A 22445-nucleotide genomic window follows, 5' to 3' on the forward strand; every position below is an offset into this window, starting at 1 on the left:
AAGGTCAGAGCCTTGAGAAGGGGCCGTTCTGTATATTTCAGGCTGTAGGCAATGTTTCTCAACTGGTAGCAAGAGCAGTAGAATAGAAAGGTTAAAGTATTAGAAACAGATCCTATGTGGAGTCAGACTTGATCTTCCCTACTGAACTGTCTTTGTTTGGTGCTTCCCTTCTCCCAAGTATAGATACATGGCGTGTACTGCCCACTTCTCTTCTGGAGTTTACCTAACAGTTTCTAAAAACAATCCTGGACATTGTTGTAGTCGCCTTGAATTTTCAGCTGTAAGTGACAGAGATCATGTTTTAGAATTTATTGCTGTTAACTTGCCATCTCTAATTCCTGTGAAGAGTCTCCTGCTCTGCTTGGTTGTTGGGTCACAGCAGGAGAGTGAGTACAATAAATGATAAGGTGGAGTCGCATCTGGTCTCTAAGGTGCAGCTTCTAGGCGGTGAGCCCGCCATGATGGTCACCGCCTTGAAATGGAGATCTGCCTACTACCACACTGCTCCCTTCTCAGTCCATTCACCTTGTAGAACAATGATTCCTGTGTTACCTTACAGTTTACCTAACAACTTTCCAAAGACAGCTATCCTTCAGTAGAATTAAGTTTCTGCCTAAGGCAAGGGCAGTCAGGAATTAGATATATTAAAAAGACTCCCGTACTTGCACTTCCTTTTATAGACAGTTTCATGCAGGCTGCTTCTGCAAACCTCCCCAGTGAGAGGAGCTGGTTTAATTATGTAGAAGGGATTTAGCCTGGAGTTAAGTTTTCTTTTTGTTCTCAACTGTTTACCCTGTTAAACTTTCACTGCCTTTGCAATTCCTCAAGGGCAGGTATCAACTTTAAGGGCTGGAACGGCCTGGAGGGTAGAATGAACACGTGCTCTGGGGCCTGGGATCTGCTCTCACCAGATTCCTGACCTGAGGGGAGTCATGTAACTCTTTGGAATCTGCAGGAGACTCACTCCTGCCCACCGCCCAGGCCAGTGCCCTGGAGGCTGGTGGTCCTGCTCTTCATCGCTTTCATCCAGACCCAGTCTGTCCGCCCTGTAGCCTAGTGCTTTGTCACCTGCTTGCTTCTTGAAAACATTTGTGGTTGGAAAAGTGTGACAGATGTTGACTGATTTTTTTTTTTTTTTAAGAAAAAAAATCTGAGAGTGAAGCAAATAGTCATATTAAAAACTTATTACAGGTTTGAAGTTATCGTTTTGTTTTTTTTTTTTAAGTGGAGTCACCTTAGAAAAATTTATTTCCCTTTGTTTGACTGTGCTGGGTCTTAGCTGTGGCATGTGCAATTTTCAATCTTCCCCGTGGCACGTGGGCTCTTAGTTGTGGCATGTGAGATCTAGTTCCCTGACCAGAGCTCCGACCTGGGCCTCTGCTGGGAGCACAGCTTATAAGCAGATTACCGGGGCTTCCCCGATAGCTCAGTTGGTAAAGAATCCACCTGCAATGCAGGAGACCTCAGTTTGATTCCTGGGTTGGCAAGATCCGCTGGAAAAGGGATAGGCTACCCACTCCAGTATTCTTGGGCTTCCATTGTGGCTCAGCTGGTAAAGATTCCGCCTGTAGTGCGGGAGACCTGGGTTTGATCCCTGGGATGGGAAGATCCCCTGGAGAAGGGAAAGGCTATCCACTCCAGTATCCTGGCCTGGAGAATTCCATGGACTAGGTCACAAAGAGTTGAACACGACTGAGCGACTTTCACAAGCAGATCATGCTTGGCATATTAATAAAAAAAAAAAATGGGGTTACAGACTTTTCTGTTTCTAAATCATGTAACAAATGGAGCTGCAAATTGCTTAACTCTGGAAGCCAGCACCTTTGTGCCCCCGCTGGGTCAGGATCAAGGCAGGATGGAAGGGTGGGCACCAGCTTCAGAGGCAGCTGCTGGGCTTGTTGGGGTGTAGGGGGTTGAGGGGACCAGATCAATTATGGCATCTGGAGCCAAGGAGCAGGGGGTTTTGGGAGTAGCCTTCTGGAAAATGGGGGTCTTGGATGTCCTGGCAACTTGGAGGGCTTTTAAGTCAGCCCCAGGACTCCCTATAGGGCTCTGGCTGGCTTCCTTTCTGTTGAATGTTTTCTTCCCATCTCTGCCAGCAGGCCTCTTCTTCAGGGGCCACCACCACTGCCTTGCTCTGTAGGGTCCACCCTCCCTCTCTCTCTGCTTCCCTCCCTTGTTTCTTCTAAGCAGCTTCCCTGGTTCACCCAAATGTTTGTGCGAAACTTTGTGCGGGGAAGCGAGAATGCAGAGTCAGATGTGATTCACCAACTCCTCTTGAGGGGCTCATGCAGTCCCAGCAGTGGAAAACAGATCTTTTGGGAGATGGTGCCAGGCATCATGATGGAACTAAGCCCCGAGAATTGAGGGCTTGAGCGGTGGGGTGCAGCTGTCCCTAGCCCAGCCACTTAGTCACCTTGGTCCTTTTGATGAAAAAATATGTGGGTCCATTTCTGAGATCTTACGTCTTTTCCATTGCTCTGTTTGTTTATCCTCCATCCACATCGCACTGTCTGAATTACCTAGCTTTCTAGTCATTTTTGAGCTTATAAAGAATAAACAGGAGGGGCAGAAATGCAGGCAGGAGCCAGACCCGGTGTTAGGTGCTGTCGTGGTGCAGCGGCGGCCGTGGGAATGGAGGTTGGGGCAGGTTTAGAGACATGAGGCAGAAGAAAGCCCTGTGGGACTGGTGGCTGACCGGGCTTTAACTTTGAGACCAGCCAGTCTTTGTCTGTGTTTGTTTTTAGGGGAAAGAGCAGTGGTGAACTGATCTGGCATGGGGACGCGAGAGTTTGCAGGCTCCGTACACACGGCCAGGGTCCATAATTTTCAGGAGGGCCACGGGGCCACAGTTCCCATCACTAGGCAGGAGTCAGAGGACCAGCAAAGTTGCGGGTTTTGGGGTTCTGGGTTGGCCAGCGGCTGGCCCACCCTGAGCCACTCCTTCTCCCCCAGCCCTGGATCTTGGATGTTTCTCTAGGAAGCAGGAGCTGAGTGCCTTGGTTAACATTCTTCTCAGGGGTTCTAAGGTGAACATTCTCGAAATGTTCAGGTCCTTCTGACAAAGGAAATGCAGCATTTCTGTTTAGAAATAAATATGTTTGTTAACCTCATTGATCTCTTTAGGCTTTTTTTTTTTCTCTTTAAGCTTTTAACTGATTTTGAATTAAGTGATATTGATGGTTTTGGAGTTTATAATCTTTTAGAGGAGACAGAGGTTGAACAAATAAACACACCACCAAATACATGATTACAAATTAGGGAAATTGCTTCAAAGTGGAGGGTGGTGGGAGAGTGGGCAAGAGAAAGTAATGGAGACCTAATTTGTATTGAAGGGGGTTTCAGAAAAGTCTCTCTAAGAAACTGAGGTTAAAGCTAAATCTAGGTTCTGGATTTTTTTTTTTTTTTTAAGTTTGGTGATCAGAAAGCAGCCCTCTCCACTTTGCAGAATATTTTTTACAATTAAAATTTTTTTAATATTGGACTATAATTGATTTACAATATTGTGTTAGTTTTAGGTATACAGCAATGTGATTTAGTTGTACATGTGTCTGTTTTCCTTAAAAGTCTTTTTCCACTTAGGTTATTACAGAATACTGAGCAGAGTTCCCTGTGCTATAGAGTAGGTTCTTGTTTGGCTATCTGTTTTAAACATAGTGGTGTGTACATGTCAATCCCAAACTCCCAATTTATTCTCTTCCCCCAGTCTTTCTCCTTTAGTAACCATAAGGTGGTTCGCTAGGTCTGTAAGTCTGTTTTGTAAATAAGTTCATGGGTATTTTTTTTTCCCCTGCATCACTATCATATGATATTTGTCTTTTTCTGTCTGACTTACCTCACTTGGTGTGATCATCTCCAGAATTTCAGGCAGCTCAGAACTAGCTCGCCGCCCGAGTTCTCCTTTGCCCTCTGTCGCCACCTAGGGGTCATGTGTGGGAAAGGACCTGCTGCAGGCGCTCAGGAGATAACCTTTGTCTTCAGAGGTGGCAGCCGCCAGTGCGGATGTCAGGCACGACTGAGGGACTGGGATGCTGGGCCTACAGGGGACGAGACCCAGGGGCCACTGGGTAGCCTGATCAGATGCAGTGGGAGGGGCTGGTCTTGCCAGGATCACCCCGAGGCTGCACTAGCTGGAGCCGGATCAGGGAGAAGGACGGGCTGCCCACCGGGCTGCCGACTGGGCTGCCGACCTTCTAAAGTTCCGCGCCTCGTAAATGGAGTGGTTGTAGTCATTCAGTCGCTCAGTCGTGTCTGACTCTTTGCGACCCCATGGGCTGCATCACACCAGGCCTCCCTGTCCTTCACCATCTCCCAGAGTTTACTCAAACTTATGTCCATTGAGTCGGTGATGCCATCCAACCATCTCATCCTCTGTCGTCCCCTTCTCCTCCTGCCCTCAATCTTTCATCAGGGTCTTTTCCAGTGAGTCAGCTCTTCACATCAGGTGGCCACAGTATTGGAGCTTCACCTTCGGCATCAGTCCTCCCAATGAATATTCAGGTTTGATTTCCTTTAGGATAGACTGGTTGGATCTTCTTGCTGTCCAAGGGACTCTCAAGAGTCTTCTCCAGCACCACAGTTTGAAGGCATCAGTTCTTTGGCGCTCAGCTTTCTTTATCGTCCGTCTCTCACATCCGTACATGACCGCTGGAAAAACCATGGCTTTGACTAGATGGACCTTTGTTGGCAAAGTAATGCTTTTTAATATGCTGTCTAGGTTGGTCATTGCTTTTCTTCTGAGGAGCACGTGTCTTTTAATTTCATGGCTACAGACACCACATGCAGTGATTTTGGAGCCCAAGAAAAGAAAGTCTGCCACTGTTTCCACCGTGTCCCCGTCTGTTTGCGGTGCAGTGGCGGGACGGGAGAGAGGGAGGTAGCTGCCCAGCTAATAAGGGGGTGCAGGGCACTGGCGGCAAGGCTGGATTCTGTCCCTTCTAAAGCAGGAATCTGTGAATTTGGGCCACTAACAAAACCACAGTCACTTTAAATTGTTTCCATGAACAAAATAGAATTATTTATTTATGTTTCTGGAGTATGTATCTTACTCATTTTACAATGTGCTTAGTATACATGGTATGTGGTACATCTTAGGCATTCATTAAATATTGAATTGTGTGACTAAGTTGAAAATGTCTTTTTTCCCCAGTATAAAACTGAATGACCCAGGTATGTGGAGAGTGCACATGATGCTTACTTCCTGTGTTGAAGAAAGGACCAGGTGATTCTGGTGACCTGGAGCTGGGTGGCTGGTGGGGTTTGGAAAATTCTTTTCCCCGTGGCTCTTGCTTAAATTTAAAGCTCTGCTCTGGAATTTGAACAGACCTTAGACACATCTGAGTATTAGAGGGCAGTTCGTTCTTCTGGAATTAATTGTCGAGTTCAAAATGCTTGGTAACTGAGACCAGTCACAGGCTTTCGTGATAAGTAGAGCAGGTATTTCAAATTTGCCTTTGAATTTGTGTGTTTCCCACAGTTCCTGTCTGGCTGTTATTTTATCTCCTTTGATTATGACCTCAGGCGCCCAGAGCAGCCAGCCAGCTTCTAGATGATAATAAATGAAAAGGTCCCCGTCTTCAGCCTCTTTGTTTTTTTTCACTGGAGGCTGGTTGCTTTACAGTGTTGCTGGTTTCTGCTGTCCAGCAGTGTGATTCAGTCATAAGCATACACGCCCATGCCGCCGCTCCCGGCCATCCCAGAGCGCGGGCTCAGCTCCCTGCAGCAGCTCCCCGCCCGCTGGGGACTCCTGCTGGGGTCTGTGTGTCAATGCTCCTTTCTCAGCTCATCCCGCCTCTCCTTCCCCTGCCGTGACCGTAACTACCTGTTTCTTAACAGCGTGGACAGGAGTTCTGGTCGACATGATCTAAGCTTCCTGATTCCTTGTCTCCATTTTCCTAAGTCTGTGGGTCCCCAAAGGTTTTGGGGTGCTGGAGGCCCTCTCCTGTGCCACTGGCTGCCAGGGAGTGGGCTCTGTAAACCGCATGTCTCTAATCTGCAGTGAAAAAGCTGCCGGTGTCCTGGAGAGAACGTGAAGGCTGGATTTGTGTTCTAGTCTAAACTGTCACGTGTTTGTAAGTGGAAAATACACACCAGGCTGTGAATACTTAGTACAGCAGCCGCAATAAAAAAAGAATATGGAACTCTCTCATCTGTTTCTAATCTCATGGATTACAAGGGAAAGAATAATATTTGGATATACTGGGGTAACAAAGCGTAGTATTAGAATTAATTTTCCTTGTTTCATTTTAATGCAGCTGCTTGAAAAATTTGAAATCACACCAGTGGTCCTGTTTCTGTGGACGGCGCTGGCCTGGCCGGGGGCGTTGGGCCTCTTGAGCCCTGGTGGTCTAAGTGGCAGCCCTCGCAGAGCCGCACGTGTGTGTTTCTCCGCGAGAGGCAGTGTCCGTGGGCAGGAGCCCAGGCTGGCCATCGGCACGTCCGGGAACAGTGTGTGTGCTGAGCCACGTCCCCCTGCCGGGTGGGTTGTGTGTGCAAGCCCGTCTCACCTGCCCCCCCCCCCCCCAGTTCTGCTCTGCACCTGTGTCACGTGGGGCAGCCCTTTGCCCGGTGTTCCCTCCGCATGATGGACCCCTGCCCCCCACCGTCCTCATGAGGTCGGCAGGGCAGCTGCAGTGGTCTCCGTGGGTTTGCAGCCACGGACATGTGGGTTCGTCACGGGAGAGGCCCTTCTAGCCACACAGAAGTAGCCACGGTGGGGTCTGAGCCCAAAGCCTCTGTCCCAAGGCCCAGTGCCAAAGCCGGCGCCAGGCGGCCCATCACCTTCCAAAGTTAAGACTGACGGTGCCCACCCCCCCCAAAGGAACCCAAATAAACTAAAACAACAAAACCCTTGGACCAGAAACTCAGAGGCCTGGTGGGGGAGCCCACAGAAACACTAAGATGGGCGAGCACTTTGCACACCTTGTTTATCCCGTGGAAATGGCCCCGGAGATGTGGTGGTTGGCCTGGGAGTTCCGGGGCCACCTGGGTGACTTGCGTAAGGGAAGTGGTGATGTCAGGGGTCCCCGTGGGGGCTCCTACCTCCTTGGAGCCTCCCCCACATCTGCTGGGGCGGGCATAGCGCTGCCACTTAGATAACTGGGTGATGGGGACGCGGTTCCTGTTTACATCAAATTATTTGTGGTGCTTTCCCATGGAAAGGGCCCTAGGGCTGCTCTTCAGCTGTGATTATGGTAAATGTGAGTAGACTCTATTGCCCAGGGCTCTCACTTTGAGAGTGCTTAAAAATAACTTAAAAAAAATTATGCCAAGTTTCAACGTGGAAGAAATGCGTATGCATAAAATTATAATGCCACTGTTTGGCCCAGGCTTAATTATAGCTGATACTGAGCATTTCTCATTTTATTTCGTTAATCCAGTTTCAACAAAGGAACACCCAGGGGCTTTCTCCTTTGCGTCTAATAGAAATGTTAACTTTGTGGGCTATGGAAGTTGGCGTGCTCATCAGCATTTCATGAGCTGCATGGTAATAATACCACAAATGAGGGCAAGCATTTATCGGAACTTCCGCCCACTGAGTCTCAGAGCTGGGGGGCGGGGATCCTGGGGGTGGAGGTGGCAGGCGAGAGGGCAGGTGCCTTTTGGGCCCCTCCAGGCGTGGGAGCAGCGGGCGCTGGCTAGGGCTGCCGGCATACCCTGGGTTCCGTCCAGGTGGCTCTGTCTGTCTGTAAACTAGCCTCTGAGTGAAGTTCCATTCTAAGCCATTCGAAGGCCACTTCTCATTGGGGCCTCGAGAGGGTCAGAGTCTTAGGCAGACTCCCCCACCACTGTGGAGGTGGGGAGCGGGGGACCCAGGTCCTGACTCAGGTGGGCGCCCTTCCTGTTGCTTTGGTTGCGGCGGTGCCTCGGAGGGGGTCGGTCAGCGAGCTGGGAGCACCCTGCCGCTCCAGCAGACGCCCAGCAGGTGTGGGCATGGAGGCCCAGGAGGCTGGGACCGCGTGCCGGGGTGCAGGGCTGTGGGGCCCCGGGGGGTTCATGGCCAGGTCTGGGCCTCTCAGCTCACTGTGTGCTCACCTGCTGTTGGTGACTTCGGAGTCCCCTCCCTGGGCTCAGTTTACTTGTTTACAAGTGGGGAGAGCCGCCCCTCCCTCACTGGGTTAATGTGAAAATGAAGTGGGTGGCGGACCAAGGATGGCACCTGGTGGAGTTAGGACTCGGGGAATGTTCGCTGTATTTTCATGAGGGTCTGTCTACCCCATCTTGGGAATGGCTTCATCCCAGGAATGGGGGTGTGTAGTGCTCAGACTGGCCACCAGAGGGTGCTGCTGGCGCGTGTATGATTCGCACTCTGGCCTGAAGGCCCTGGGTTTACTCTGTGTGCTGGTAATCGTGGATTTTTTTTTTTTTTTTGCCAAGTAAAGCTGGTCCACTGTATGTGGTGGTTCTCCTGTTCCCTGCTTCAGACCTGCTGCCAAGCTGTGTGGAGGCATGTTTATAAATGTGTGTTCTGGTGGGTTGGTGGCCCTGCATCTGGCATTCTCATTTCCCAGCTTACTGCTCCCTGAAGGGAGTTGCTGTTGTAAATTGCACAAAATAAACACACAGAGAGTAAAGTTCCCTTTTTGGTGTAGCTCCTCTTAGTTGTGATTACTTGTTAGAAATGCCTCTGTAGCCACGAAGCTGGGTATAGGGTGGGGCCCAAGGCTTCTTCTGTTCCTCACAGGGTCCCACTGGCCTGGACCTGTGTTTCTACCTGAGTTTTTTAAGTTCCTTAGACGTGGACCGAGTAGTTTTGAAAACATGTAGGCCTGAACTTGGTCTGCTGGGCAGGTTGCAGCTGCTTCGTCTGTAACATGGAGAGTAATGCATTTGTGGCCAGCTCGTCAGGGCCGCTGTGTACAGCCGTGCAGGTTGCGCACTGCACGAGGGTAGCATATCTGAGGGTGTCACTTCACGCCATGGATTTGTCTGTTCATTATGACAGTTCTTTGCAAGTGGTAGTCAAGTATCTTGTTCTCACAGAATCAATATGTTATAATCACTTTCTGACAGGGGGAGCGAATGTCTTCAGGAAATGGCGCCCTTTTCTCTTTCTCACAGAGGTGCCTAGCGGGCTGGCAGCCACCCTGCTCCTCAGGATGAGAGGTGAAAGCAGAGTTTGAAGTGCTCTCATGGAGGTGAGCCCAGAGGCAGGGCCCCCAGGCAAGTGTGTTTGTTGTGGGTGCCGAGTGGGGATACGGGGCCTTCCAGGGGAAGAGCAGGGGTTGTCGGGAGTCCAGCCTCCCAGGCTGCGTCTCCATCGGAACCTGGGAATGTCTCTGCATTTCATTGATTGAAAGGTTCACATTTTAACATCTCTAACATCCGGAGGTGTCTTACAGTTGATGTGATAAGACTCTGGCATGCCTTAGTTTATTTGGTAGCATTTTAATCTTCTTTTAGTCATATTGTGAAGTATCCATGCATCTGCAAATAGATGCTGTCTTAGATTTGAGGAAATACGATAATGAAACCCATTTCACGGGAGTGTCGTGCAGATTAGGCATGCCTGGCCTGAGCCTTGCGTGCTGCCAGCTCATGGTGAGGGTGTAATTGATTTAAACTTCCGACTCTTCTCCTTCTTCCTCTTTGAATTCCTTTATTTTGGTTACAGCGAGTTCTCAGAAAGTGCCATGGCGATGGTGATGATGTTATCTTAGGCATATCCACAGCTCTTTAAAAGTTGTGTGAAACAGTCTAAATGGAAGGAAAGTTTTTTGATTAAGCGGGGGACCCCTTTCCTGAAGATAAAGGGAAAAAGTATTTTCGATTGCAGTAAGCTGCACAGCATGCGGGTTTCCTCCCTGCCTTGGGTGTGGCTGCAGTCTGGCTGTGTGTTACTAAAATGTTTCCACTCCTGTTGGGATGCTGCCAGCTCTTAAGAGTTTAATAACTTAAGGGCAAGTGAACAACAGGAAGACAAAACCTAACTCCAAAGGAATCTGCCATCCGACTTTTTTCCTGAGGTCGGCAGTTTAATAGGATCTTCGTTTAGTCTGTTGAACTCTCTTTATTTAAAGTTGATCAATCCAAGTAAAAGATGGTTAAAAAGCAGAGGATGGCATACTAATCGAGGAGAGGAAGGAAGAGAGCTTTGTTTTTAAACTATGGTTTTTAAATAGAGAAATCTCATAGTCCGGTAATGAGCGTTTTGTCTCCTTATGGTCATCAATAAATATTTAGGCTATTTGCAGTCCTCAGCTCACCCGGCATTCATCGAGCGCCTGCTGTGTCCCTGGCGGCAGCACGGCTGAGAGGAGGACGGCTGACATCGGGCCCAGTGGGGCTCCCATGGCAGGTGGTGTGGTGTGGGGGTCTTGGGGCCGATCCCTGCCTCCTCCCGGAGGTGGGCAGGGGCTTGGACTGAGCCCTGCTGCCCCCCGGGAGCTGCCTCACTCCAGCCCTGCGGGGCGCAGAGACCTCTCAGACGCGGGGCTGCTGCTTACGCTGCTTCTGCTAGACAGCGTCCTTCGAGTTTATGCTCGGGGTCCCTGTCAGTCACACGCGAGGTCCCCTCTCCCTCCTCTGTGGGGAGCCCAGCAATGGGGGGTGGAGGGAGCGAAGAGGCCTCAGGGTGCTGGGAGCCCCGGGGGGGACACTGGGGGCATGTGCATGGGGTGCCCCTGCCTCTTTCCCTCCCAGACTCACAGCAGAAGCTCCGTGCTCCAGGATGCTCTCCTTCCCAGGGGATGGTCAGGTGTTGTCTCTACCCTGCACACTTCTGTGTTATCCGACTGTTCAACAGCTTCGGCCTGTGACTACTGTAATGATTAATAACAGTGATTTTAAATGGGGGCGCCGAGGGCCGGGAGACCTGGAACGCCTGCATCCTATTCTGCTCTTCCCATCCCGACAGGAGGTGCCCTTACACAGGACAAGAGCAAAATTCTCCTGGACCGTGGGCTGGGCTGGACATGCTGGGAGTGGGCCGGAGCCTGAAACTTCAGCTCAAGGCTGGACTGACCGCCTTCGCCGGTTTCCTCAGGGGCCTGAGGTGTGGGGAGGGGTCCCTCAGGAGCAAGCCAGCTCCAGCCGCCCGATTCCAAAGGGGGCTGCCTGATTGCAAAGGCGGGGGTGGGGGGCCCGTGACCCATCAGTGCCCAGGGGCGCTCCCCAGGGTCCCAGGGGCCCAGCCACCCTCCCTGGACTGCAAGCCCGTTCAGGTCGTGCACTTCCTCTGGGAGGAGTGGACAGAGGCCCTCGCTCACTTGTCTCTGGTTCCCCAGGCAGGGTGAGCAGGTGGGGGTCAGAGGTCACAGGCAGGACCCGGCTCTTCCTGGCTAGAAGTGTTTTCAAATCAGGGTTCAGAAGCGAGGACTTGATGTGGTTATTTTAAGATTTTCCATTTTAACTGTACAGAGTAGCTGGTTACAAACTGGCAAAAAATCACAGAAATTGAGTGCTCAAGCTCCAGACTTCTGTGACTTTCCCTGTGCTGAACATGCCGTTTCCCCTCCCAAGTCCTTTTGATAAGGATGAGTGCACAGTAATTGAACCTAAAAATGCAGCCAAATTATAGCATCTTCATCAGAATTAGATGACAACATAACTATGCTTATATTTCAGGGAATAAGATCCTTTTTTTTCCCTATGCGTCTACTATGAAAAAATGAGAAGAGCAGCTTTCTTCTTATTTGGGTAGATGAACAGTTCTTCACATCTGGGGGCCGCAGCCTGATATGCCCATTCCCCGTGTTTCCGCGTGTTGTCTGCGCTGTGGTTCGAGCATGTCCCTGCAGGGCGAACAGCCTCCTTCCGGGTCAGAGGCCTGAGGCGGGTTACGGACGCCATTCCAAAGGGGACACCGCGGACAGGGCGGCACTCATGACGGCAGAGACAAGCTCATCCACCGGCACGGCTCTGGGGCCTGTGTGGTCCCGCTGGCTGTTATGTAGCTATGATCCCATCAGTGCTGACCCGGGAGGCCGTGTGGTCCCGCTGGCTGTTGTGTAGCTGTGTTCCCATCAGGGCTGACCCGGGAGGCTGTGTGGTCCCATCAGTGCTGACCCGGGAGGCTGAGTGCTCCCATCAGTGCTGACCCAGGAGGCCGTGTGGTCCCGCTGGCTGTTGTGTAGCCATGTTCCCATCAGTGCTGACCCAGGAGGCCGTGTGGTCCCGCTGGCTGTTGTGTAGCCATGTTCCCATCAGTGCTGACCCGGGAGGCCGTGTGGTCCCGCTGGCTGTTGTGTAGCCATGTTCCCATCAGGGCTGACCCGGGAGGCTGTGTGGTCCCATCAGTGCTGACCCGGGAGGCTGAGTGCTCCCATCAGTGCTGACCCAGGAGGCTGTGTGGTCCCGCTGGCTGTTGTGTAGCCATGTTCCCATCAGTGCTGACCCAGGAGGCCGTGTGGTCCTGCTGGCTGTTGTGTAGCCATGTTCCCATCAGTGCTGACCCGGGAGGCTGAGTGCTCCCATCAGTGCTGACCCGGGAGGCCGTGTGGTCCCGCTGGCTGTTGTGTAGCCATGTTCCCATCAGTGCTGACCCGGGAGGCTGTGTGGTCCCATCAGTGCTGACCCGGGAGGCTGAGTGCTCCCATCAGTGCTGACCCGGGAGGCCGTGTGGTCCCGCTGGCTGTTGTGTAGCCATGTTCCCATCAGTGCTGACCCGGGAGGCCGTGTGGTCCCATCAGTGCTGACCCGGGAGGCCGTGTGGTCCCATCAGTGCTGACCCGGGAGGCCGTGTGGTCCCATCAGTGCTGACCCAGGAGGCCGTGTGGTCCCGCTGGCTGTTGTGTAGCTGTGTGGTCCCATCAGTGCTGACCCGGGAGGCTGTGTGGTCCCACTGGCTGTTGTGTAGCTGTGTGGTCCCATCAGTGCTGACCCAGGAGGCCGTGTGGTCCCGCTGGCTGTTGTGTAGCCGTGTTCCCATCAGTGCTGTCCTGGGAGGCCGTGTTCCCATCAGTGCTGACCCGGGAGGCCGTGTGGTCCCGCTGGCTGTTGTGTAGCTGTGTGGTCCCATCAGTGCTGACCCGGGAGGCCGTGTGGTCCCGCTGGCTGTTGTGTAGCTGTGTTCCCATCAGGGCTGACCCGGGAGGCTGTGTGGTCCCATCAGTGCTGACCCGGGAGGCCGTGTGGTCCCATCAGTGCTGACCTGGGAGGCCGTGTGGTCCCGCTGGCTGTTGTGTAGCCGTGTTCCCATCAGGGCTGACCCGGGAGGCCGTGTGGCACGTTGTAGAGCTTGAGGCTGCTGCTGCTGCTGCTAAGTCGCTTCAGTCGTGTCCGACTCTGTGTGACCCCATAGTTGGCAGCCCACCAGGCTCCCCCATCCTTGGGATTCTCCAGGCAAGAACAGTGGAGTGGGTTGCCATTTCCCTTTCCAGTGCGTGAAAGTGAAAAGTGAAAGTGAAGTCACTCAGTTGTGTCTGACTCTTAATGACCCCATGGACTGCAGCCTACCAGGCTCCTCCATCCATGGGATATTCCAGGCAAGAGTGTGGGGAGTGGGGTGCCATTGCCTTCTCCAGGTCAAGCTGGGTGGCCCCTGAGGCCAGCCTCTCTGAGCCCCAGGCCTGCAACTGTAGCTGAGAGCTCGGGGAGCACGCGAGGTCGTGTTGTGGGTGAGTCATGGAGCCAGTTTGGTGCCCTTGGATGCCTGAGGGGCCTTCCCAGGGCCGCTTTCGAGATCCTTTTAGTGCCTCCTCTGGGAAGCCTTCCTAGCCCTTTAGCCCAGGATCTCTGCCTTCTCTCTGCCCAGTGTCTCGGCTCAGATGTTCCTTGAACAGCTACCCCGGGCAGGCTGGGGGAGGCAGCCTTGGACAGGAGGCTGCCCTGCCTGAGCCACTCAGCACTCATCACTCGGAGCCACAACCTGAATGCTATATGTACCGGTCACCTCGCTTCTCAACCTTCCTGATTTTCAAACTCATGTAAACAGGAGATTCAAGAGACTCAGGTTCTGTCCCTGGGTCGGGAAGATCCCTTGAAGGAGGAAATGGCAGCCCATTCCAGTACTCTTGCCTGGAGAATCCCATGGACAGAGGAGCCTGGTGGGCTAGAGTCCACAGGATCGCAAACATTTGGAGACAACTGAGAACACATGCATAGACTCATTGTAGGAAATCCGTAAGTGACTATAAAAAAAGAGTCCAGCAGGCAGGATCCTTTCTGCCTGGCCGTCTGTTCTTCCATCCATCACCCGTAAATCTGTCTCTCCCTTAGGAACAAAGTCATGTACCTGTCGAGCTGTGGTGCATCCCACTCTGTAGAAGTGAACGTTCATCCTGAGCATTTTCCGTGTCGTCCAGGGTTTTCCCCCCTTGGGTTCTCAGCGGCTTGCGGGACTGCTCTGGGGACGTGTCCTGGCATGCCCGCTGCGGAGCACGCAGGTGGTTTGTGGGCTTGTCGTCCTGAATGACCTCCATGTTGAGCATCTCTGTGCAGAGTCCTTGTTTGCATTTTGGACGATTGTGAAGCCGGATCTCGAGAGGTGGAACCACTGCTCAGAAGTCACGAGCGAGCCTCTTTGGGGCTCTTGGCCCCTTGGTTGGTCCCCATCAGCATTTAGGGCCCGGGTCCTGCGGGGGGGGGGGCGGTGCCAGGCCGGCCTCCCGACGCCGTGGCTTCCCCGGCCTCAGCGCAGGTGCGGGCTGCCTCCCCGCCTCTGTCTCCACCACACGCTGCAGCCTCTCCTCTGTGACAGTCGTCCTGGGTTGGGCGTGCTTGTCTCCGCCGGCACCCTGGGGACTCCAGACCCAGCACTGGACCTGTGGTGGGCATTTGGGAAGTGTGCCGATGGACACAGATGGCCACGGCCAGGAGGCATCCCGGGCCGCCCAGGCCTTCGGGCTGTGGGGGACCCCGGGAAGTAGGTTAGTTACAGGCAGTGCCATTGCTTGGTCACGTGCAGACGCACAAGTAGTCTTGTCTGTGTGGCCTCCAGACAGTGCTCGGCGTGCCTGGGGACTAAGGGGCCCTCACAGGGGCCCGGCGGCCCCCTGAAGTGCTGCTCTGTTACCTGTCTCAGAACTCCCTTTTCTCCTGAAAGCATAGCAGGAATCAAGAGAAAGTCCAGGCTACCTGGGTAATAGTTGCAGTCAAAACGCTATGATGTGGTTGTTCTGGGCGGGTCTGTCTCCCCAGGGGGCTGGTGGCTCGTCTGTGGAGGACCCCACACCCAGTTCATCTCTGAGTCCCGGACACCTGACGTGGGGGCCACCCCGTGGCTGCTGCTCCACAGACGCTGAAATGACCAAGAAAGCGCTTGATAAGTGGTTTGGGGATTATGTTCCTCTCTGGAGTGATTTTCGTTTCAGACTCAGTTGACTACAGGGATAAGTGTTTTAGCTTTAACTTGGAGGCAACTCAGCTCACGGTCTGCAGCCAGAGTTCACGTCAGAAGCAGGTGGTGGAGTCCAGGCTTTGACCTGGGCAGGTTGCTTCTTCTCACAGCCTCAGTGTCCTCAGCTGTGGAATAGGGATGACAACCCGCCTTTTGCCTAAATTGTAGGGGTCATCGTGGGGTCAGCAAGACACACACTGAAAATGACATGGCCTCTTATGAAGAAAGAAATCTATCACTGTAATCTCTTCTTGTTTTGGAAGCATTTTGGTTTCCTTAGGAACGAAGCATTTCTTGGAAAAAATAAAATATCGATTGGCAATATTCACGAGAGACTTTCATTGATGAAGCAATGTTCTGCTTTGTTAAATTTCCATTTCATGTGGTATTTGGTAAAGAACTCTCGTAGCTCATTATCCTGCCTGCTTGTTGGTGGAGAAATTCTTTCTTTGAAGGCAGAGAAGGACTTGGTTTCTTGGACCTGGGTGCCTCCTGGGCACCACCCTCACTGTGGCAGCGCCGTGTCAGCCCACTGCCTCGTGAAACATCGAAGAAAGAATTTTCTGGCAGCTGGGGCCACATAAAGCAAGAAGTGAGCTGCCTGGCCAGATGCAGCCTGTGGGAGGCTGGCCATTGCTCAGACGAGCAGCTTTCAGTATTTTTTCTTTGGCAGTTGGATGCAACCACTGTTTTTTGTGAAGATGAAATAACATATTTCGCTTTTGCTTTTGTTTCTTTTTCCTTACAGAAAACCCAGCCATCTTCATGTGTAAATGTTGTAACCTTTTCTCACCAAGTCAGTCGGAACTCCTCTCCCACGTTTCCGAGAAGCATGCAGAGGAAGGGGTTAATGCGGATGAAATCATCATTCCCCTCAGGCCTTTGAGTACCCCTGAGCCCACCAACCCAGGCAAACGCGGAGATGGTAAGGGGGCTGGGGTGCTGGGAGAGGGTGCCTGTGGGCGGTGATGCAGCTCATTTGCCTTCAAATACTTTGCTTCTAGGGCTTCCCTGGTGGACGAGTGATAAAGAACCCGCCTGCCAATGCAGGAGATGAGGGTTTGATCCCTGGGTTGGGAAGATCCCCTGGAGAAGGAAATGGCAACCCACTCCAGTAGACTTGCCTGGACAATGCCATGGACAGAGGAGCCTGGCGGGCTACAGTCCATAGAGTCGCAAAAGAGTTGTGCACGCTGGAGTGACAACAGGAACAAGAACAACAGCTTTGATGCTAAGTTTCTGTCTGGCAGGTGTAGGGCCTCAGAGGAATCCAAGTTTCCAACCGGAAGCCACAATAATTTCCATTTGTAGATCTCAAATAGGATTGTGTCTCTGAATTCCCTGTACCCAGTCTTTATAGGTGCTTCTCCAGTGTCTGGTTGGTGTATGGAGGGATGAATGAATGAAAGGAGTCAACACCATCTCAGCAGGGCAAAAAGCACAAGCTTGTTGTCAGAGAAGTGTGGGTTTAACCCAGTTCCAGCACCGGCTCCTGCATTACCTGAAGCAGGTGATGTTTTCTCTGAGTCTCACCCTGCTCACCTGAAAAATGAAAACAGACCAGCCTATTGCAAGGGGAGGCTGTGAGGATGAGGTCCGAGATAGGGTGATAGCACCACGGATGATGCCTGGTACAGGGAGGACAAAAGGGAAGCCGTTACGATAACATACGTCATGAACGAATAAGTATAGATAATCCTAGAAACATAGGGATAGCCCATGTGTACCTGGAGCAAGGATTCCCATCGCAGAATCCTTCAGGTTCACAGTCTGTGTCGGACGTGAAATACACTGGGTTGCAGTGTCCAGACACCTCCCACTGAACGGCATCAGATGCAGCAGGTGGCTGGATTGGAAGAACCATCCAGGTGCTGTAATTAGGTCCCCACAGACAAAGAAAATGTATAGTCTGGGAGGAACAGCTGCAAGCCAGAGTCAGAAAAAGCCCCCACAAAACTCTTTTTCCGTGATGAGAGAGGACGGCCAGTCCCCAGTGCCTAAGCTCAGTCTGTGGCAGTAGACTTCTCGTCGCAGGATTCATTAGTTACAGTAATAATCCAATTGCTCTTTCCTGGGAATATTCAGGCTGGCATCTCTGAACGGGCTGGCTTATTGATCATCCATCTGACACTGTTAACAAGGAGAGACTCTAGACGCAAAATGTTTTGGTTAACGAGTCCCCCTGGCCATTCCCAGGGTGCTCAGAGAAGCTTGCCTGACAGAGGATTGAGTTGTTGGGAAGTTAGGAGAAGTTCTATTTAACTCTTAGTGGCATAAGGAGAAACTGAGAGAAGCCAGTGTCTGAAGCTTGTAATGGCAAGTGAGGAGGGGCAGGAGGTGTCTGTGTTGCCGTCACTGATCTGGCTGGTGTGTCCGAGGCGTTCCTCCTCCCCTCCCACCAGCCTGGGAGACAGGGCTGACCTCTACCCACCAGAGGAAGCTGGAGTGAGGGTGGCGGGTTACACATGATTGCTTTGGGGAGGAAGAGCTTGGGGGCGGGGGAAGGTCTGTGTCAGACTCTGAGCATCTGCCCCGTGACCTGATGAGAGGATGGGCAGACAACCTGAGTAGGTCTAATGGTCATCAGGTTGTAAAAAAGTGCTCAAAGCCACTGATCGCCAGGGAGATGCAAATCAACACCACCATGGGCTGCCACCCACCTCCCAGTTGTGAGAATGGCTGTCACGAAAATGGAAAGAGGCAACAAGTGTCGATGAGGGTGTGTAGAGCAGGGATCCTTCCTGCCCTATTGGTGGGGATGTGAATACGCGTAGTCTTTGTGGAAAGCAGTAGGGTGGTTCCTTAAACAATTAAAAAGAGCACCACCACGTGATCCGGCGATCCCACTGCTGGGCCTGTGTTCAAAGGAAACAAGTCAGGATCTTAAAGAGATACCCCTGTCCCATGCCCACTGCAGTGTTAAATCTCTGCTTATCTGTGGTTTCACTTCCCATGCCTTCTCTTATGCTTGGTCAACCGCAGTCTAGAAATCGTAAATGGGAAAATTCCAGAAATAAAAATCACATCAGTTTTAAATTGCATGCTCTTCTGAGTAGTGTAATGAGCTCATTCCTTCCTGAGGTCCCCACCCACTGACATGGCATCATCATGAGGTCCTCACCCACTGACATGACATCATTGGGAGGTCCCCACCCACTGACATGACATCATCCTGAGGTCCCCACCCACTGACATGACATCATCCTGAGGTCCCCACCCACTGACATGAATCATCCTGAGGTCCCCACCCACTGACATGACATCATCCTGAGGTCCCCACCCACTGACATGACATCATCCTGAGGTGCCCACCCACTGACATGACATCATCCTGAGGTGCCCACCCACTGACATGCCATCATCCTGAGGTCCCCACCCACTGACATGACATCATCTTGACAGTCCCACCCACCAACATGACATCATCCAGGTCCCCACCCACCAACATGAATCATCCTGAGGTCCCCACCCACTGACATGGCATCATCATGAGGCCCCCACCCACTGACATGACATCATCTTGACAGTCCCACCCACCAACATGACATCATCCAGGTCCCCACCCACCAACATGAATCATCCTGAGGTCCCCACCCACTGACATGGCATCATCCTGAGGCCTCACCTACCGACATGACATCATCTAATCCTGACATCCACCCAGAGTCACCTGGAGCAGGTGACCCTCCCTCTGACACATGGTCAGAAGGTTATAGCAGCCTCACACTCCATCACAGTGCCTACACCATTCGCTTAGGCATTTCTCATCTCACATCATCATCATAAGAAGGGTGAAGTGGGACTCCTGTGGCAGTCCAGTGGTTAAGACACCATGCTTCCACTGTTGGGGGCGCAGGTTCAAATCTGGCTGGGGAGCTAAGATCGTGTATCCTGCAAGCCATGCTGTGTAGCCAAAAAGAAAAAAAAGGGAAGGGTGAATACAGTACAGTAAGATGTTTTGAGAGAGAGAGAGACTATGTTTCAGTTCAGTTCAGTTCAGTCGCTCAGTCGTATCCGACTCTTGGCGACCCCATGAATCGCAGCACGCCAGGCCTCCCTGTCCATCACCATCTCCCGGAGTTCACTCAGACTCACGTCCATCGAGTCTGTGATGCCATCCAGCCATCTCATCCTCGGTCGTCCCCTTCTCCTCCTGCCCCCAATCCCTCCCAGCATCAGAGTCTTTTTCAGTGAGTCAACTCTTCGCATGAGGTGGCCAAAGTACTGGAGTTTCAGCTTTAGCATCATTCCTTCCAAAGAAATCCCAGGGTTGATCTCCTTCAGAATGGACTGGTTTGATCTCCTTGCAGTCCAAGGGACCCTCAAGAGTCTTCTCCAACACCACAGTTCAAAAGCATCAATTCTTCAGCGCTCAGCTTTCTTCATAGTCCAACTCTCACATCCATACATGACCACAGGAAAAACCATAGCCTTGACTAGACAGACCTTAGTCAGCAAAGTAATGTCTCTGCTTTTGAATATACTATCTAGGTTGGTCATAACTTTTCTTCCAAGGAGTAAGCATCTTTTAATTTCATGGCTGCAATCACCATCTGCAGTGATTTTGGAGCCCAAAAAATAAAGTCTGACACTGTTTCCACCGTTTCCCCATCTATTTCCCATGAAGTGATGGGACCAGATGCCATGATCTTCGTTTTCTGAATGTTGAGCTTTAAGCCAACTTTTTCACTCTCCTCTTTCACTTTCATCAAGAGGCTTTTTAGTTCCTCTTCACTTTCTGCCATCAGGGTGGTGTCATCTGCATATCTGAGGTTATTGATATTTCTCCCAGCAATCTTGATTCCAGCTTGTGTTTCTTCCAGTCCAGCATTTCTCATGATGTACTCTGCATAGAAGTTAAATAAGCAGGGTGACAATATACAGCCTTGACGTACTCCTTTTCCTATTTGGAACCAGTCTGTTGTTCCATGTCCAGTTCTAATTGTTGCTTCCTGACCTGCATACAGATTTCTCGAGAGGCAGGTCAGGTGGTCTGGTATTCCCATCTGTTTCAGAATTGTCCACAGTTTATTGTGATCCACACAGTCAAAGGCTTTGGCATAGTCAAGAAAGCAGATATAGATGTTTTTCTGGAACTCTCTTGCTTTTTCCATGATCCAGCAGATGTTGGCAATTTGATCTCTGGTTCCTCTGCCTTTTCTAATTACAATTGGATGTTATTATTAGTTATTATTAATCTCTCACTGTCTGATAAATTTAACTTTTTCTTTGATATGTATGTATAGGCAGAAACATAGTACTTACAGGGTTCAGTACATTATAGGGTACTTACAGGGTTCAAATCACAGTTTGTGGTTCAGGCAGCCACTGGGGATCTTGGAGAGTGTCCCCCGTGGATAAGGAGGGACCTGTGTGTTCACAGTAGGCGAGGTACGGAAACAGCCTAAGTGTTCGTCAGCAGATGACTGGATGCAGAAGATAAGGTGCACGCATGCACCTGCACACACACGCAGGACGACTGTTCAGCTCTGGAAAAGGACACCTTGCCATTTGCTGTGTGGATGAAAGCGGGGGACATTACGCTAAGTGAAAACAAGCCAGGCACAGACAGAGACTGTATGATCTTACTTATCCGAGGATTCGGCAGCAGCTGGATCCATGGAACCAGGCAGTAGCGCAGTGGTTGCCTGGGGGTGGGGGAAATGGGGGGCTGCTGGTCAAAGTGCACGAGCTTCCCTATGGGCCCTAGGGATCTGTCAGCCAGCACGGCGATTCTAGCTGACAGCACTGAATTGTGTGCTTGAAGTTTGCTAAGAGAGCACACTTAACTGTTCTCGCCCACACATACAGAATGGTTCTGTGTAAGGTGGTGGTTGTGTTCATGAGCTTGATGTGGTAAGCACGTCACTGTGTATATGTATATTAAACCATCTTGTACACCTTAAAAAACCACACTGTGCAACCTAAATATATACAGTTTTTGTTTGTCAGTGATGCCTCAATAAAGCTGAGGAAAAAAAAAAAAAAAGAATCTGCCTGATGTCAGGGCTCAAAGCTCAGCCCCCTGCTCTGTGCCCCCAGGTCTGGGAGTGAGCAAGGCTCTCACATCCTGACCCGTCAGGAGCCCTGCCTTCCCCACAGCCACCTCCCTGCTGAGCGGTTGAGGGGTCTCAGCTTCCCAAAGAGTGTAGCTTCATGGGCAGATGGAACCATGGCTTTAGTCAAGGACTTCAAATGTGTGTGCCCTTGCCTCAACATCTATAAACTCAGAAAAACAGATAATCTCTTTTTGTAACATTCCTGTGGCAGATGGTTGTCATACAGATTAACGTGCAAAGAACTCAGAAAGGCTGTTAACAAAGCTCTTCATTCTATTTTATTCCACTTTGCTTATTAAGAGTTCTCCTCCTTCTTGGGACTTCCCTGGCCGTCCAGTGGTTCAGATTCCTTGCTCCCAGCACAGGGGACCTGGGTTCAATCTCTGGTTGGGGGAACTAAGATCCCACATGCTGTGCAGCCGCATTAAAAGGTTTTTCCTCCTCCTGAAATGAAATGTGAGTAAGAGATATATTAATTTGAATTTTTCATTTCATTTCTAAACAATAAAGGAATAAAGCGGGTAGAATCCACGTGGATATATGCATGTCAGTGTTGGAAGGCACACGTGTTCTGACTTCTGCCCCTTCCCTCCTCACCGATGTTTGTGAGAGGTGTCCCTATGGGCTGGGCGGCCGTCCTGAACGCCTTCCTCCTCCTGGGAACGCGTGCCCAGGCCCAGGTGGGGTGGGAGGCCCTCCTCGGGGCTCCTACGGCCCCCTGCCCCCCACGCTTCAGTCTCTTTCCTGTCCTGTGCTTGCAGGGCGCTCGGAGAGGGGCCTTGGGCTGTCCCGGGTCCTGCTCGGGCCCTGACACAGGGCACTGATGGAAAGAAACTGTGTTGTCAGTTATTTTCCTCTCACCAGCCTTGCTGCTCCTCTCTGTCTCACGGAGCATGTGTTCCGTTCCACCTGTCATCCCTCATTCAGGAAGCTCTAGTGACTAGCCTTCATCCAGACCTCTCAGACCTGGAAACCCTTCTGACCGGCACGGGCCCCCTTACCTTCTCTGCAGTTCCTCCTCCTCCTCTGGTACTTCAGGCCCCTTGAGAGCTGCGCAGATTCTCTAGAACCCAGACCCTTCTCCTTAGAGCCGCACAGGAACCCATTCC

The 22445-nt window shown here is 51.6% G+C and overlaps 1 protein-coding gene across 1 annotated transcript in view; it reads left to right on the forward strand.

Moving 5' to 3' along the window:
• ZFAT (zinc finger and AT-hook domain containing) overlaps positions 1-22445 on the forward strand; it is a 165792-nt gene that overhangs the window by 9609 nt on the left and 133738 nt on the right. Inside the window, exon 2 of the mRNA XM_069600939.1 lies at positions 16026-16202. Within this exon, the coding sequence (XP_069457040.1) occupies positions 16043-16202 (160 nt within the window). The 5' untranslated portion in view covers positions 16026-16042. The remainder of the gene's footprint in view (positions 1-16025; positions 16203-22445) is intronic.

This window comes from Ovis canadensis, chromosome 9, assembly GCF_042477335.2.
Source record: "Ovis canadensis isolate MfBH-ARS-UI-01 breed Bighorn chromosome 9, ARS-UI_OviCan_v2, whole genome shotgun sequence".
NCBI classification, from domain to species: Eukaryota; Metazoa; Chordata; class Mammalia; order Artiodactyla; family Bovidae; genus Ovis; species Ovis canadensis.